Source organism: Lissotriton vulgaris, chromosome 8, assembly GCF_964263255.1.
Source record: "Lissotriton vulgaris chromosome 8, aLisVul1.2, whole genome shotgun sequence".
Lineage (NCBI taxonomy): Eukaryota > Metazoa > Chordata > Amphibia > Caudata > Salamandridae > Lissotriton > Lissotriton vulgaris.
The window spans coordinates 265,843,216-265,859,677 of NC_141696.1; the positions used below are offsets into that span (position 1 = coordinate 265,843,216).

Consider the following 16,462-nt stretch of genomic DNA (forward strand, 5'->3'; position numbering starts at 1 on the left):
CTCTTCTTCAGGGGTCAACTGTCTGAAAAGAAATAAAGATGGAAAAAATGTAGCAAGAGGCCCAGAATATAAATGCATCTAAGTCTGGGAGAATGTACAATGTAATTGAAAACGTGAAAAAAGGTGACCAGTGGTAATTCAATGGTGAGCGTGGTGATGTAACGGGAGACAAACAGCAAAATATATTGTTAAGAGAAAACTACACTGTGAATAATGTAAACAATGCGGTGCAAGAAGTGGTGTACAGTGTCTTCAAAAGGTTGTGCGAATGACTATAGCCCGATGAAAAGCGTGGCAGTTCAAACCACATGCCGAGGAAAAAATAACCAAGGTAATGAAGCGCTAACTCATGGTGATCAAAAATGATAATCTAGACGCAAGGAAAATATATGCAGAGCAATGTGCCACAATACTCCAGATGAAAAATAGTATTGCGTGCGTACAGTTTATCAAAGAAACAGAGTGCCCAAGTAATGCAGTATCTGGGGTGAGATAGCGGTCCAAGAAAAGCTTACCGTACACAAAGTAATTAAGTATCAGCAGTTCGTGAATTCGGAAAAAAATCAGCGAATTCGCGAATTTTCCTGCGAAATCGCGGATTATTTGCGATTTTACACCATACTTAACTGGAGTACTTTCTACTGGCTAATCAGTAAGTACTACCTCATTGGGTAAATGTATAGTGCTTTTCCTGCACTACAGCTGCGTAGGGCCAGAAGAGTTGCCTCCAGTGACCATGTGTGTGTAACTTTGCCATCGCACCGAAGAGCGCCGGGGTCCCTCAAGTGAGCTGTCCCTCATAGTGTGTAAAGGGCGGGAAGACGGTGCACACCGCTAGTGTGGGGGGGGCAAACAGGGGGGGGCTTCTTTGCAAGTTCACATGCCTCTTGTGTGTATACAATGTCAGGCACAGATCAGAGCAGCAGATGAGGAGAAAGAAGCTACTGGTTATAGGAACTGCACAGGGATTGCACTTGTGAAAGTCAAGGATGCAAAGACCTCCATCAAGCATCATAGCTAATTTTCAACTGTAGATATGGGGAGAAAGCACACCTGCCCAGCCTCAACAAAGCGCACGATTTTTTGGGGCTAATTAACTTTGCCATCGTGCCGAAGGGTGCCAGGGTCCCTCGAGTGAGGTGTCCATCATAGTGGGTAAAGGGCGGGAAGATGGTGCACACTGCTAGTGTGTGGGGGGGCAAACGGGGGGGCTTCTTTGCGATTTCACATGCCTCTTGTGTGTATAAAAGGTCAGGCACCGATCAGAGCAGCAGATGGGGAGAAAGAAGCTACTGGTTACAGGAACTGCACGGGGATTGCAGTCGTGAAAGTCAAGGAGGCAAAGGCCTCCATCAAGCATCATAGCTAATTTTTGACTGTAGATATGGGGAGAAAGCACACCTGTCCAGCCTCGACAAAGCGCATGATTTTTTGGGGCTGAATAAGGAGTTACTGAATTTGACCTTCAACTCAGGCACCTGCTTTATCTATATCTGTAAGTGCTTCCTGTTTACGGAGCCTTGTTGTCTACTTGTAACTATTCTCTGACCCTGCTTCGAGTGTCAGAGCAGGGTCAGAGAATAGTTGCAAGTAGGCAAGGACGCGCCGCTCAGGAAGCACTTACAGGGTTACAGCAGGTGTCCAAGTTGAAGTTAATTTCTTTGTAACCATTTTGTAAATGGTTACAAAGAAATTAGCTTCAACTTGGGCACCTGCTGTAACCCTGTAAGTGCTTCCTGAGCAAAATTCGTCCCGCTCGTGATTTCGCGCGATTCGCGGATCGCGAAATCATGGAAAATCCGCAAATTCCGCGAGCAGAACGATTTTTCCACCCATACTTAAAAATAATGGAGAACCCAAATGAACGCCATAAAGTTCCCGAGTGTAGTGATTAACTCAATAGGATGTGAGCTTGTGTGATAAGCAGAAAAGATTTGTCATAGAAAGAAGACTAAAAATGTTGATCGTGATGCAGCACGCTAACAAAGTTGCTTAGAACACAACGTGAATGGTGTTATAAAAAACAATGAAAGTAGAGTGTGGTGAACAAAGGCAGTGGTGGAAAGTGCGAAAAACGGATACAAAAGAAAAACGGACAACTCAAGTAATGAGACGAACTAGACATATGAAGGGTAAACAAGGAAAGTGACATTAAGGGGTGGAAAGACCAGGTGAGAAGTAAACGTGAAAGGAAAAGTAAGTGAGTAAACATGGAAAGTAACACATGGGTCAGTAAATCAGACAGGAAAAAGAGCTTTAATAGAAATTGAGTACAATGGTAAATGTGATAAATTGGAGAGGTAAACCATGTCAAAGACAGAAAACGAAGAAAAGGGACAGAAAAGGAAAAAAAGGAAAAAAAGGGGAAAAGAGGAGGAAAAGGTGGGTCAACAAGGAAACATAAGAAATTTTGGAACAAAGCAACGTAGGAAAGACAAACAGGAAAAAACATAATGACGAGAAAGCATAATTTGAAAGATAGACAGAAAGATAGACAGATTAAGATAGACAGATTAAAAGCCAGAGAGAGAACAAAAAAGTTGTACAAGGAACACCCAAACAAGTTCACAGAAAGCTGCTGTATTCAAGTCTCTCATTAAGACCCATCGGATGAAGGGAGTTCAGCTTGTGCATCCAATATAGTTCACGTTATAGAAGAAATTTTCTGGGGTCTTGACCTTCAACTCTCTTAACCACCTCCAATATCAGAAATCGAATTTGGCTAACGTTGTGGGCAGCATTCACGTAGTGTGCCGCTACACATAATTTTACATTTTTAGTCTGAATGTTGCTGCAGTGTTCTGTTAGACGAACCTTAAGCACAGGAGCTTATTTGCTGAATCCTGCAGGAGCCCTGACCACATGTTTTTAGACACTGTATGAGACTTGTAACCAGACACTGCTGGCTCTACATACTGCAATAGAGAGGACTGCTCTGCTGCCAGCAGAAACCGGGATTGGGACAACCTGCTTTGTTGTACTGATATTCAGCCTACTGATTGCTGTGCTGCAAGAGGGTCTTATTCTACCCCTGCTCTGGTCATTCTGGGACTACTTCAGTATGTGGAGCGATTATTTCAGAACTCCATGTCTTTTTAAGAACAAAGAGTATTTTGCAACTTCTCCAAGGGCTCTGTTAGAAATCTCAGCATGTAGTGGGCGCTGCTACCGGCATTCAATGAGTGCTAGCCTTAGCTCTAAAGGGGCTTGATGCTCTACTGCAGAGGGCCTTGAGGGATTTCCCCTGCTTTCCTTTCTCCCTCACCCCGCCTCCTCAGCAGGAGAGAGAGAAGCGGCAGCAGCAAAGGGAATCCAGCAACACAGCACTGGGGAGTTGCCTGAGAGGAAAGCGGAGGAACTTCAGGGTAATCTTGCTTTAGGCAGTGCCAGCAAGGGAGGCTTCACCTGCGTTTCACTGCCGGCAAGAACAGTTTCGGTTAAAGGCCATCTCGACGAGACAAGTCCTAGGGACCGCCCTTCTTTCCCCAGGAGTGCAGAGGGTGTGTGGGGCCCCGAGAAGTGTTGCTTCTGTCAAACTTTTCCTCCGTGGGCTCCTCCCTCCCGTTTCTGGCTAAAAGGATGGGAACAAGTGGCCATCAGGGGCTCTGGGTTTGCGACTTTAGGGGGCATTTTCTTGAAAGACCTTGAGGGGGCTGAGCCTCAAAGGAGACCTCTCTCCCCCTCTTCCTGTGGCATGCCTTTGAGGGGATTCACAACTCAGCTGGCAATACAGGAAGGAATCCTCGATGGAGGTCCTGTTCCTGCTGATTCCATCAAGTTACTATAATCAAGATTGTAGGTGGGCTGGTGGGCAGGTGGCCCGGTAACCTACGTTTGGAGAACAGGTTACTACACAGCATGTAATAGGAGCACATGGTTTTGCCGCCTCTGTGTTTAAGTCATTATATAGTGGAAAGTGTGATTTCGGTGATCGGTGTGTTTCTCTCCCTAATCTAACTGCTGCATTGTATGCCCTGATGTTATGATATATGTTGTTTTTGCCTTGTCTAATCAGGGTAACAAGTATTACTTCAGGATTCGCATTGTGTGCACAGTGATGGTGTTTTCATGATGTGTGCAATATATAAGTCTTTATCTTGTTGAACTAACTGTGATGCTTTGACAATTGCCTAGTTGGCCAAGTGATAATTGGTTTATGTGGTCTATGTGTGTATGCAATACAGAAACTTAATTTTATATAATACTGTGTAGAGTGTGTTGTGCAAATGCTTTACAGATTGCCTCTGGGATAACCCTGACTCCTCTGCCAAGCTACCAAGGAAGTGAGCAGGGGTTAACCTGGGTGTGTAACTCCCTGACTCTGACTAGAAGGGTGGGCTCTGCCTGGTTTAAGTGCATACCCTAGCCAACCAGAAACCCAATTTCTAACAAATGGAATGTTGATTTTAATATTTCACTGTTTATTTCACTTCATAACATTTCATATTTTGTTGGCAACAGAAAAGGGCCGAAATACACTCATGGTTCAAGTATTTTCGGTACTGCATGCAACACAGCATTTTGTTTTTGGAGCATATTTTGTATATTGTAGCGATTGCAACCTAAATCTGCTGCTTTATCTCTCCTCATGGAAGTACCGGCAAAGGGGTCCCAAATCAGATTAGCAAATGTTTTTGTTAAAGTAGAAAAACATGGTGATCGTGAAAGAAAGATGCATACAAAATACACATATACAATACTTACGAACTGGAAGAGTCTGAAAAATCTCTATTTTGCTGTATTCACCCTGTCCCTTTCCATTTACAGCGGCAACTTTTATTTCGTATGTTGTGTTTGGTTCCAAATTACTCAGAACAACAATTGCTGGAAGAAAAACAATAAATAATTATAGGTGCGTATAGAGCAGTTTTGTCAATGTAACCAATTTTCAAAAACATAAAAACGTATGTTAATGCTTATATCAATATTGTTAAAACATCCGACTGTTTAAGTAATTATGTTTAATGTGATGTGATAGAGAGGAGTCAATGGACAGTTATTGTGAATAACATAATATTACAAAACATAAATCTTGAAATATGGCTGCAAAACGTTCTCATATCCAACGCCAAAACAGAGGACAATTTTCACGTCTGGTGTCATGGGAAGGTTCCATTCCTGCATGCCTCATGCATGTGCTTTCATAGAAAGGATGACCACAAGTTTTCTGTTTTATCATGTTATGCATCTTTTAAAAATGCTTCCAGAACTCTCCCTGTTTATATTAACAATGCTAGAACTTGATTTTCATACCGACTCTTGTCCTTTGTTCTGACACGTTTCGAAGCTCACTTTACAAAACAATACCAAAGTATTCCACCTTGGCCCGTATTACAGAATGCTGCACTTTTTTAGGTCTCGGCGTCAACGCGCGGAAGCGCGTCTCCGCCGGAGATCTTTTGTCAGGGACTGTGCTTCCCAGGAGACAGCCTCTGGCACGCGCATTGCCTCTTCAAGGAGGCGATTTCCGCTGGCCACGCGCTCGCGAACGCGCTCAGCTGCTGTCTCCTGGGAAGCAGCAACACCACACGCGCATGCGCAGAAACAGCGACAGACAAACACACGAGCGCTCATGCACGCACGCACCCACACATACAGCGAACCCACCCCCGCCGTCGCATGCATACACACACACACATGTGCACCGAGCATCCCCCCCACCCCTCCGTTGTCACACCCCCCACCCCTCCCCTCCGCCGTTGCACCCCGCCCCTCCCCTCCGCCGTCGCACACACACACGCAGACATACAGGCATTCTCTCCCCCCCCGCTCCGCTCACCGGTCAAAGGCCCTTCGGACTTGTGCAGCCTCCGACCGCGGGGCTCTCCCTCGGTGCTCCTCCAGGCACTCCGTGGGCGCGGGCTTCACAAAACGGAAGTCCCGCCCCACGATAGGTTTCGTTTTGTCAGTCCCGCCCCACGATAGGTTTCGCATGCAGCTCGTCTGTCTGCTGATAACGTGAACGCACACGCATTTCAAAGTTCTGAATGGCAAAGACGATATCAGGCAAGGAAGAGTTTCACTGACACAGAGCTCTAAAGTGTTCCCTGATCCATAAGTAAGTATATAATCCTTTCGGGATATTCGCGGTGGACTATGGAGCTTGTAGTTGTTCTCTTTCTCCCACGATAAACTCAAACCTACGAACACGAGGATATACATATATTAGTAGTAGAAAGCTATATTATATATTAAACTTGACTGGCATTGCCCTGGAAGACTTGAGAGTTCTGCTAATATGCCGATTGCCCATGGGTGAACCGTGCCTTCTCCTCAGGACTTGTTTCCAATTCCTGCCTCCTTCCGATCTCCTCGGTGTTTTGTTATCGGTCCCACTGCTATTCCTGGCCCCCGCCTTTCTATTCTTGGCCCCCTCCTGCCCAGGCATCGGAGCAGCAGCCACCTGGGTATGTATAACCCCTGGAGTACGCCATAGCCTGCGCCGTCACTCGCACGGAGTCTGACAGCATACGGGGTTACCTGACAACGTGCACTGTCCTCCCCTTGTAAAACCTGATAGCCTCCACTAGTATTCCCGTGAATACCCGACGGCGCGCACAGTTGCGCACATATAGTGTATGTAAACAATGATTGTTAGCCCCAGGGAGCAAATGACACCATGCATTATTACCTCGGGCAGTACCTCACAGAATACATTGTTGCCCATAGGGAATATGTGCAAGCATGCCACGTTAGCCCTGCACCACCCCCGGAAGTAATAGCATACGGGCTTTAATGCCTAGCCTACATTATTAGTCCCAGGGAGTACATGCAGTATGCTTTGTTGGGCACGGGAATATTTGACAGGATGCACTGTTACCGCTAGAGAGTATCTAACAGCAAGCAATGTTACCGACCCCCCCTCCCGATCTGAAAGCATGTAGTTTTATCCCCAGCCTATCTGACGCCTGCATTTTTAATTCCAGGTTGTACATGACAGCATGTAATGTTGGTATCACACAGGGAATATATAGAGTGTGTGCACATTTACAGCATGACGGCATAAACTGTTAGACCGTGGTGGTGTTTGACAGCATGTTTTTTTACCCTACAACATTTATTGTTATTTGCTCCATTATTATTCCCTGGGAGTATCTGACTGACAGCGTTCACTGTTGCGAACAAAGAGATTCAGTAAACCTCCATTTTTATCCCACAGGGAGTAACTCACACCATGCATTGTTACCCCCAGGAGTAACTCTCAGAATACAATGTCATTTATTTAAGATTTAAAAAAATAAATAAATAATGACCAATGCCAATAGCTCTACCTTTAATGCTGCCGAGACCATTGCATTGTAAATGCTTGTCTTTGTTGATTCTGGGCAATAGGAGAGTGTGTCATTTTAGATGGAACAGCACATACATGTGCACATGCAAGTGAAATACTGAGCGGCTCTGATGCAGCAGCCCCGTGTTTCACTATGCAGGCGGCAACCTGCCTGCATTTTTAAGTGAGTGACTGCACCTGTCAGCAAAGGGATGTCTGGGGGGTCTATAGGACCCCTTTTTCCCCTTCATAGGGCTGCCTTTTAGGTGGTGCACTGCCAGAACGCCTCCTGACATCTTCTTTGCCTCTTTGCCCATCCCTATAATATGGCGCGGGAACAGAGTCAAAGAGGATCCTTCTTTTGCATGAGGCCACACTACCCATGCGAATGAGGGAAAAACCTCTGGTGATAGCGCTGGCTCTTAATGTGCGCCAGCCCTTTCTGTATTACAGAAAGGGCAGCACAAGCGTCTGCGACCCTTTCTGTAATGCCAAAGTGTTGGGGGAGCGCACAAAGCAGGTGCAAATGCCTGTTCCATCCCTGCGTCACTTTTTAATAAAATGGCCCCTAGGTCTCAGGTCACAAATCTCCTGATATTTAGCTTGAATCATATTTGGGAAATTCCCTTTTATGGTTCCTATATTTTCCTGACTCAAGGTCTTAAAAGCATCTGTGTTTGTTTATTGTTTAATTTCATCAGAGCTTCTGAGAATCTTCCTGATATGTTGTCTTCCTTAATGACACATCCCACCGTCTAATCCATCTACATGAGGTTGTTTCACATTTGAGGTATAATGCCTAATGCACTTTGCTATGGTTAACCTTCCCAAAACATGTCACGCTGTCTTCCACCAAGTGGGTCATGCTGCTCATATTAGTGTGTACTTCTGCAGATGCCCCTTACTTACTTACTGATGCCTATTACCCCTCCTGCGGAATAGGCTATCAACCAGGACTCCCCAGCCATCTCTGTTGAACTCATGTTTCAATCTAGCTCCAGGTGTAACCCATCTCCTTGCAGCCACAAGATGCCCCTATGACCTTACATTTACACCTCTAAATCTCTTCATCAATTCTACTACGTGTTTCTCTGAGAGATGTGATGTCCTTGGCCTCTAGTCACTATGACATAGCAAACACAGTTCTGTTTATAGGAAAGGAGGGAAGCGAATACCTGTCCAACAAAGAGGTTGTGTGGTGGTGTCAGGGAATGTTGCTGTCTCTAAATCAATGCTTTTTAGACTAAAAGGCAAAAAGAAAAGGCAACATTCTATGAAGGCGATTACCACTCCTAGATAAGCATGTTAAACTGCAGAAAACTCTTTTGCATTTCACATATGTTCTGTGACACTTTGCTGTGATTTGCAGAGATGAAGAGTAGCGATTTGATGGTACGTTTGTTGCTGCATGCTGACCTCATACTGTTGTTACACTCTGGACCCTATGTTTCTACAGGCATATGACACCACTCTTAAAGCATTTTTGTATTTCTCTTTTTACAAACTTGTAGTCCAAAGTCAATAAAACAACAATGGATTACTCTGTTCATCAAACATCATGTTGGACTCTCAATAGCAATGTTACTATCGTACATCATACATCTATTTTCCTATTAGGATCCTTAAGTGTAAGGTGGCTATTCAATTACTTGAGGACCGTACATTTGGGTTTCATCCAGGTAGAGTTACTGAGTCTGCCACATTCAAAGCGGCAGCATTGTTGATCTTAGTGGAACTTTCAGCGTCTATTCACAAGCTGTGTTGCCTTGTGCTTTTAGAGGCTATAATTGACAGGATGATGAAGACTGCATTAATATCAACTGGTGTTCTACCTGTGTGACTGGCCATTTGAACTGTAGGCCCTGGGAGTTCTTACAAAGACGTCATGCCTGCGACCTGTGGTGGCATATAAGAATAGAGTTTATGTCTCTGGTATTTAAACATCAATGCTTACCATCCGCTTAAATAGCCTTAGGTTTGGAGCATTCAGAATCATATGTACTGACATAACATTCAGGTTTTAAAAGCACACTGGCGACCACTCGGCTGATCCCTCCCATTATCACGCAATAAACAATAACGCCCCACAGAGTTTCATATCAAACTGGCTCAGCACCAGTTCTCAAAAGCTGATGAGAAACTCAATAGCTCATAATAGTTGGCTTTATCTATAAGGATCCACTTGACCATGAAAGCTCAGGCTAACTCACTGGTAGTTTAAGTTATATTAGAGGATCCATGATCTTGCTTCTTCAGATCATTTGGCTAGTGACTACTGTAGGCTGGACTTTTATTTGAAGATAAGCTAGGTAATTCAGACAAAATGAAAATTTATATTATTAGAGTGACCCACACATGGGTCACATAGCTGGTAGTCAACTAATCTTGGTATCCTTCTCCTCAGTTAAAAAAGTTCTTAAATCTGGCTAGTCTTTTGTATCTGGCTCTCTTGCTGTGCCCCAAAGCTATAATGACAGTTCAGTAAATAGTCTCTGTCTAAAAGTGATGAAGAAAATCTTCCCTATTATAGCTTCATACATCCATTTTCTGTAGTCTGGGTGGGTTTTTTCTCTTGTCTAGACTACTGTAATCCTCTGCATTTTGGGGTAGCCCTTCCACTAAATGAATCAGCTCTAAAGTTAGCTAAATGTTGTTTCATGCATTCTAGTAAAATTGTCCGAATACACTTTCCATTTTATTCTCTGATCACCTGACAACAGTTCACTGACTGACCAGCGCAAATGGACCCCTGTTCAAAAGCCTCTCTCATTTGACATGAAAGCTATACATTGAAAGGGTTCTGGTATACTGATAATGAATTAATACCTTACACTCCTTCATAAGTCTTCTTCTACTAGGCTCCTACGAATTGGAAATGTGTAATAATGGTAACATTTTTCATTGTTGACAACCAAGCATTGGAACTCGCTATTCAAGCTCCAAGAAACGTCTATGACTGGTGCCATATCCTACAACTTTTACCGTCTGATTGAGGCTGTCTGTTGGACCTGACTCTCTCAGCAGGGTCACCCCCAAACATTTTTCCCTCACTCCTCCCGTTTCATTGACTTTGTTTTATGTTGGCTTTAGGAGTCTGTGCACTTTACCCCTGATAACCAGTGCTAATGCTCTAGTACTGTCTCTCTATACCATGGGAATATTGCCTTACACCACAATACCACATTTAATTTATGTATAAGTCCCTAGTAAAGAGGTACTACTTGTGTGCCGGGCCTGCAAATTGAATGGTACTAGTAGGCCTGCAACGTTATTGTACATGTCTGAGGCTTGCCATTTCAGCATGTGTGCAGTTTTAAAGTGTCCTTTTGACCTGGCAAAATAAACCTTTGCCTCACCTAAACCATCTTTTTGATACATATAAGTCACCCCTACAGTAGATCCTAAACAATCCATAGGGCTGGGTGCAGTGCAAAAAAATGTTAACATGCACTTTTAAGTTTTACACTTCCTCGTAGTGAAAAACACTACTACTGCAAGGCTTCCCATGAAATAAAATTGGGTTACTTATTACATTTTATAAGTGATACCTTTTAATTGGGAGCAGGTATGAATGCTAAGTTTGGTCTCAAATTAATTGTAATTTAAAATCCTCTTCTTTTTTTATTTCTGTAATTTTTTTTATTGAAAAATAAAGCATATTTACATGGTACAGGGTGAAAGACATGGGGGATAAAGTAAAGAAAGAAACACCGGGGGGGGGGGGGGGGTCAAGCAATGTCCATATTGCCAGATTGGCTTACATTAGTTTAGATCCTGTTAGTCCATTATTCAGTTTGTTAAATTTTCTTCTCGTCCGACTTGCACGTTTCCATTTTCCCCCTTGCCCCCTTGCAGCCTATCTGGTTATCTTCCGTCCCCCTGGTGGTGTGAAGAGATAGAGTATAAGAGGAAGAGAGGTGTAGGAGTAGAGAGAGACATAGACGCTTTATGTTGTTGAGTAGGATGCTTGTCTGATTTTGCAGTGTTGCCTGGTCTGGGTGTTTAGGGTGGCTTATGAGAGGACAGATAGTTGTCTAGTGATTGCCATATCTCGCTCTTTTTCCCTGCGTTCATTTGGCTGTTGGTTGTTATGGTGTCGGCTCCTCTTAGGAAAATTACCCAGTTGAACCATGCTTTAAAAGTGGCTTTTGCCGTATCCTTCCAGTTGTTCAACACCGTTTTGACCGCTGCTGTAAGCAGGAGGTCAATCAGGTCTCTGTCATTCTCTGATGTTATGGATGGGTCGGTGTATCCTAGAATTAGGTGGTGAAAGTCCATTGACAGTGTTGCTCCTGTTACGTCATTGATTAGAGTGTTTACGGAGTTCCAGAACTTTCTTGTTTTGGTGCAGTGGAAAAGGAGGTGTGCCAGGTCTCCTTTCTGCATGTCGCAGTTCCAGCAGGAGTCGGTCTCTCTAATACCCATGGCTACTAGACGTGCTGGAGTCCAGTAGGCCCTGTGTACTAACCAGACCTTTGTCTGATCGAGGGTCGTTGTCACCTTCCTCCTTGATGTGGAGGACCATAGATCTGCCCTTTCCTTCTCGCTTAGCTCTCTACCTGCCGCTTCTTCCCATCGGCTTAGAGTTTTGTTATTTACTTTGGAGGATTTGGGGATCATGGTTTTGTATATGTGTGCTACCTGGTGTCCTGTGATGTTCAGGCTGTTAGCGTATTGTGTTATTGATGGGGTGAGCATGTTTATATTGGCTTTGGCTATTGCTACTCTTATTTTAAGGAAGTTGTAGAGCTCTATGGTGTCGAAACTGTATTGTTGTCTGAGCTTGTCAAACGTGGTCTGAGTCCCTCCCTCCTGTAGCTGGCTCACCGTTGTTATGCCGTGCTGGTACCACGTGTGCATATCCAGTGATTTATCCCTATATTTGATTCTAGGGTTGTGCCAGAGCGATTCTAGCTGAGTTTGTCTGACGCTAATGTCTAGTAGTTTATCTAATTTTAGTAGGGCCTGTCTTGTGTTCCTAAGGATTGCGTTCTGTTTAATCGCGGGGTGCTTTGTCGCTGTGAGTAGTGCCACGGGTTCCATTCCCCCTAGTAGTCTCCTCTCTAGGGAGAGCCAGGCTGGGGTGTAGTCGCCCTTTGGTGATATCCAGTGTAGACCCTGCGCTGCCAAGCAGGCTGTTTGGAATGTTCTAAAGTTTGTTATGTTCAGTCCTCCTAGAGCCTTGGGGAGTCTGAGTTTCTGAAGGCTGATTCTCGGTTTCTTCCCTCTCCATAGAAACGTGTTCAGTATTTTGTCAAGTTTTTTATGGAAGTCTGGTGTGTTGGTAAGTGGTAGCATGTTGAGCGTGTAATTAACCATAGGGGTTGAGGTTCTGTGACGATTCGAACCTGTGTTTTCGACATCGTCGTAAACCCATAATTTCGGTACCAGTGAACCGTAAATGATCCATATAGTATACCCTGGTGTTTTCGCTATGCTACTAGCAAGAGCACTCCTGTTATGAGCACATTTCCAGTACACCAATGGCATCCATTTTAGATTATGGCATCCATCTTGTTTTCTTGCCCTCACATAGTCAATGGACATACAGTGACCTCTGGTAAATTCATTCCACTCAAAGGACACGTAGGCTTTAGCAGGCGATTCACCTTATCGATGACACGTACACCTTAAGTCAGAAAACGCTGTAACTGCATGACTCGGCAGAAGCTGCTCCTCTGCCCGAGGCTAGTCCTGCTATACTGGTTCTTGTGTACGTTGGCCGATCATGATTAGGCGGCCGAAGTTGGTAGCCTTGCCCATTTACGACCCACAAACATCTCTTATCCTGTTTTTCTATCTTCTGCACCTGGCTCTGCTCCTCTCCTTCTGGGCCTTTATTAGGGGGAGGTAACGAAATTTACGATGAGGCGGTCCGGCTCTTGAATGAAAAGATGACATGGGATTATGATCGAACAGTGGGAACCTCTCATTCATAATGTTTGAACATCAGAAAGTTGTTGACAATTCCTGTTTAACGCCAAATATTTATTGTTTAGGATACAAAGCTTAAATCAATGTACTAGCACGTGAAGAATGTTGCCCGCAGCTAATTTTTCTGTATTTAAGGAGCAGCCAACTTAGTGCAAATTGAACAGTCTCCTAGAATCTGCCCGTGTGTAGTTTCTGTGACTTCTGTATCCCTGCAGTAATAAACCTTTGGTCTCTGACGCCACCATCGAGAAGCCCGTGTTTCTGTTTATTTGTGCACCGAGACAGGTAGAACTCAGGGGTCTTCGGGTGTTGTCCCTGACACCTCTGGACCTTGGTTCGGTCCAGAACTCCAATTGGCACCCAACGTGGGGCGACGTCATTCGGTACCGGTCCAAAAGCCTGAAGAGTCGAGAAGCTTCGTGTGAAGATTCCAGAGGGAGGCGCCCCACTTCATCGATCCCGGTATATCGCAAAAGTGGCCCGACGTTCTCTTCCACGAGGGTTCCCGTTCGGACGGCTGAAGAGGTCCGCTGCCTTTACTGTCGCCCTGTCTTGGACCCGAGGTGCAGACCTTAGTACGGCGAAACGTGGACGGGTTTCTCCTTGGTGACGTCTTCAGTGCCTCAGTTAAGTATTAAGTGGTTGCTAGTTGTTTTTGGTTAAGGATTTATTCCTTTTAGTTCTCTGGTTCGACTTGGTTTTGTAGATTATCACTGGTTATTCTAGTTACGATAATCTTTGGTTTGGTTTGGGTATCGATACATTCGTTCATTTGGTAGCCCTAAGTTCTAAGTTCGATTGCGCATCTTTGTCTGTGTTTGTTCTGTGTTCCGGTTAGTACAATGGTAAGTCGGAAAAACTGTCTGTTTTCATGTTTTGGTTGCAACAAGGATTCCCGGTTGGAGGACTCATGTCTGGTTCCTCCGATTGGAACTCCTCTTTATGAATTATACTGTAAGCATGGTGTGGGTCCCATATCTTATAATGAGGTGTGGGTTCGCTACACGAAAGAAGATGGTGTCCTTAGATGGCCACTACATGGTAGTTTTGAACCCGAAGTTCTTGATAATTTGGAAGTACAACTGTTTAAGAGAAAAGCCCGGCCGGCAATGTTTGATTCTTTCTGTTTTTGGCAAAAAGAATCTAAACAAAGAGAGATTAAGAAATTGAAGAAAGAGCAGAAAGAGCAAGAGTTGACCTTAACACAGGCTGCTGAGCAGCTGCAACTTGATAAGACTGAGAAAGCGATAGAAATAGCTGATAGAGAGCGTAATTTGGCGATTGACAAGTGCTATCCTGTCTTGCCATCGAGTACTGTTAAGTCAGTAGAGGACCCTGAAAAGGATCCCCTGTTGTCTTATTTGTTGAGGTCACCTCCACCGTATGCACAGGGTGCTACAGCTCCACCTCCGCCAAAAGTTTTGTTACCGGCTGCTGTCCAGCCTGGTATACCTGCTCCTGCTCCCTTGAACTTAGTTCCTGTACTTCATGTAATTAACAATATTCCTCCGGCACCCCCTCTTCCAGGGTTGCCCGCTCCTTTACCTCTGCCTGCTCCGCTTATACCTGTTGCTTCACAAGCTACTTTGCCCGCTACCCCTACTCTTGTTGTTTCATCTGTTCCAACTACTACTCTACTCAAATCTTCTGCAAGCTATATGACTCCGCTTTCTGTTCGTCGAAGAATAACTGAATCTGTCACTAATATTCTATCTCCCTTTTACAAAACTCTAATTAGGAGCCCTGCCTCTGAATCTACTCAGAGACGTAGTCAGCTCCCTAGTACTGAAGAACGTGGAATATTAGATTCCACAGCCCTTAGATGGATTTCGAAAGTTGGAAGGTATGATGTACGAGATGTGTTAGACACATTTATGCAATGGAATGAACCGACCCAGCGCTATGTGTTCGATGTAATGTGCTCCCTTTTGCGTGAGGATTGGGAGGAGGACGACTCTGAATCAGTTCCGGATGAGATAATTCACGTCCAGCAAAAATTTGCTGCAGGTATGATAGTAGGTCAGGATATAAAAGAAGCGATAGAACTGATTCTAAGTTATAGGGCTGATCCTTCTCTCCGTTCACCAAGGGACCTAGAGAAACGTAGCACGAAACAAGGTCGTCAATATCCGATGAGGGAAGTTCCGCCAATATGGCGCGATGCCATTCAAGCTGATGCAGTGAGAGGTATTGCAGCCGCTCCAGCACAGTTCCAAAGAGTGTGGATACACATTCCATGGAAACGAGCTGAGGTGTTGGTAGTGAAACAGGCCTTGCCAGATCCGCGTAAAAACCCAGCTGGATATTACAAAGAGCTGACCCAGACGGTTGAAGCTTGCGTAATGAATTTAGCGGACATTGACATGCTATTTGGCAATGTAGTACCGCAACCAATTTGGGCTAAAATTCGTAAAGAAAATCACCCAGTTGCTCTAGGTGGTGATTGGCAGGCCATAATAGCGGCAGATGGTCAACAAATTGGTGGTTCTAAACCCGAACCTCTGATTGCTAATTTGCCTGGTAGAATAATCGACTTAATGAAAACTTTGATGCCAGCATTGCGCGTAAATTGGGACAAATTGTCCGCATGCAAGCAAAAGAAAGATGAAAACGTATCCGACTTCTTCACCAGATTTGAAGAAACTTTTGTAGATCATAGTGGGCAGGATATGAGCACGGAGGGAGGACAGAGATTATTTGTTGATAAGTTTGTGCACAATCTGTTACCAGAGCTTAGTAATAAATTAAAAGATTCTGAAAGTGCGTGGGCTGTCTCTACGACTGCACAAATACTTGCAACTGCTCAGTACTATGAAAATAGGGATAAAGAAGAAAAAGAAAAATCAGAGAAGAAAACTAAAGATTTAAAAACTAAAGTTCTTCTGCAACAAGCATATCCACCTCGCTCGAATTACACTAATTCGCAGCAAGGGCCATATCAGAGGATTGATTACAGTTCCCCAAGACTGCGATATCAATGGAATCAGTGTGCTTACTGCAAAAAGGAAGGTCATTATAAAAATGAGTGTCCAGTACTAGCACAAAATAATGCTGAGGCAGCTCAGAGAGGTCGTGGTGGTTATACGCAAAATTCTAGAGGTCGAGGACGAGGTACTATGCCTCTGCAGACTAATGATCGCCCTTCTAATTATTTCGATCAGCGAAACGGACAATCTACACAGCCTGGTAGATCTCAACAGTACCATGTTGAAGACTACTGTGAAGTCAGCAAAGAAATTCAACAGAATGAGTACTAGG

The 16,462-nt window shown here is 44.3% G+C and overlaps 1 protein-coding gene across 2 annotated transcripts in view; it reads right to left on the reverse strand.

Moving 5' to 3' along the window:
• The window catches only part of NCAM2 (neural cell adhesion molecule 2), a 1,306,184-nt gene that overhangs the window by 212,496 nt on the left and 1,077,226 nt on the right, over positions 1–16,462 (reverse strand). For both annotated transcript variants that reach the window (XM_086934039.1, XM_086934038.1), the window contains one exon: positions 4,705–4,824. In XM_086934039.1, the coding sequence (XP_086790165.1) occupies positions 4,705–4,824 (120 nt within the window). The remainder of the gene's footprint in view (positions 1–4,704; positions 4,825–16,462) is intronic.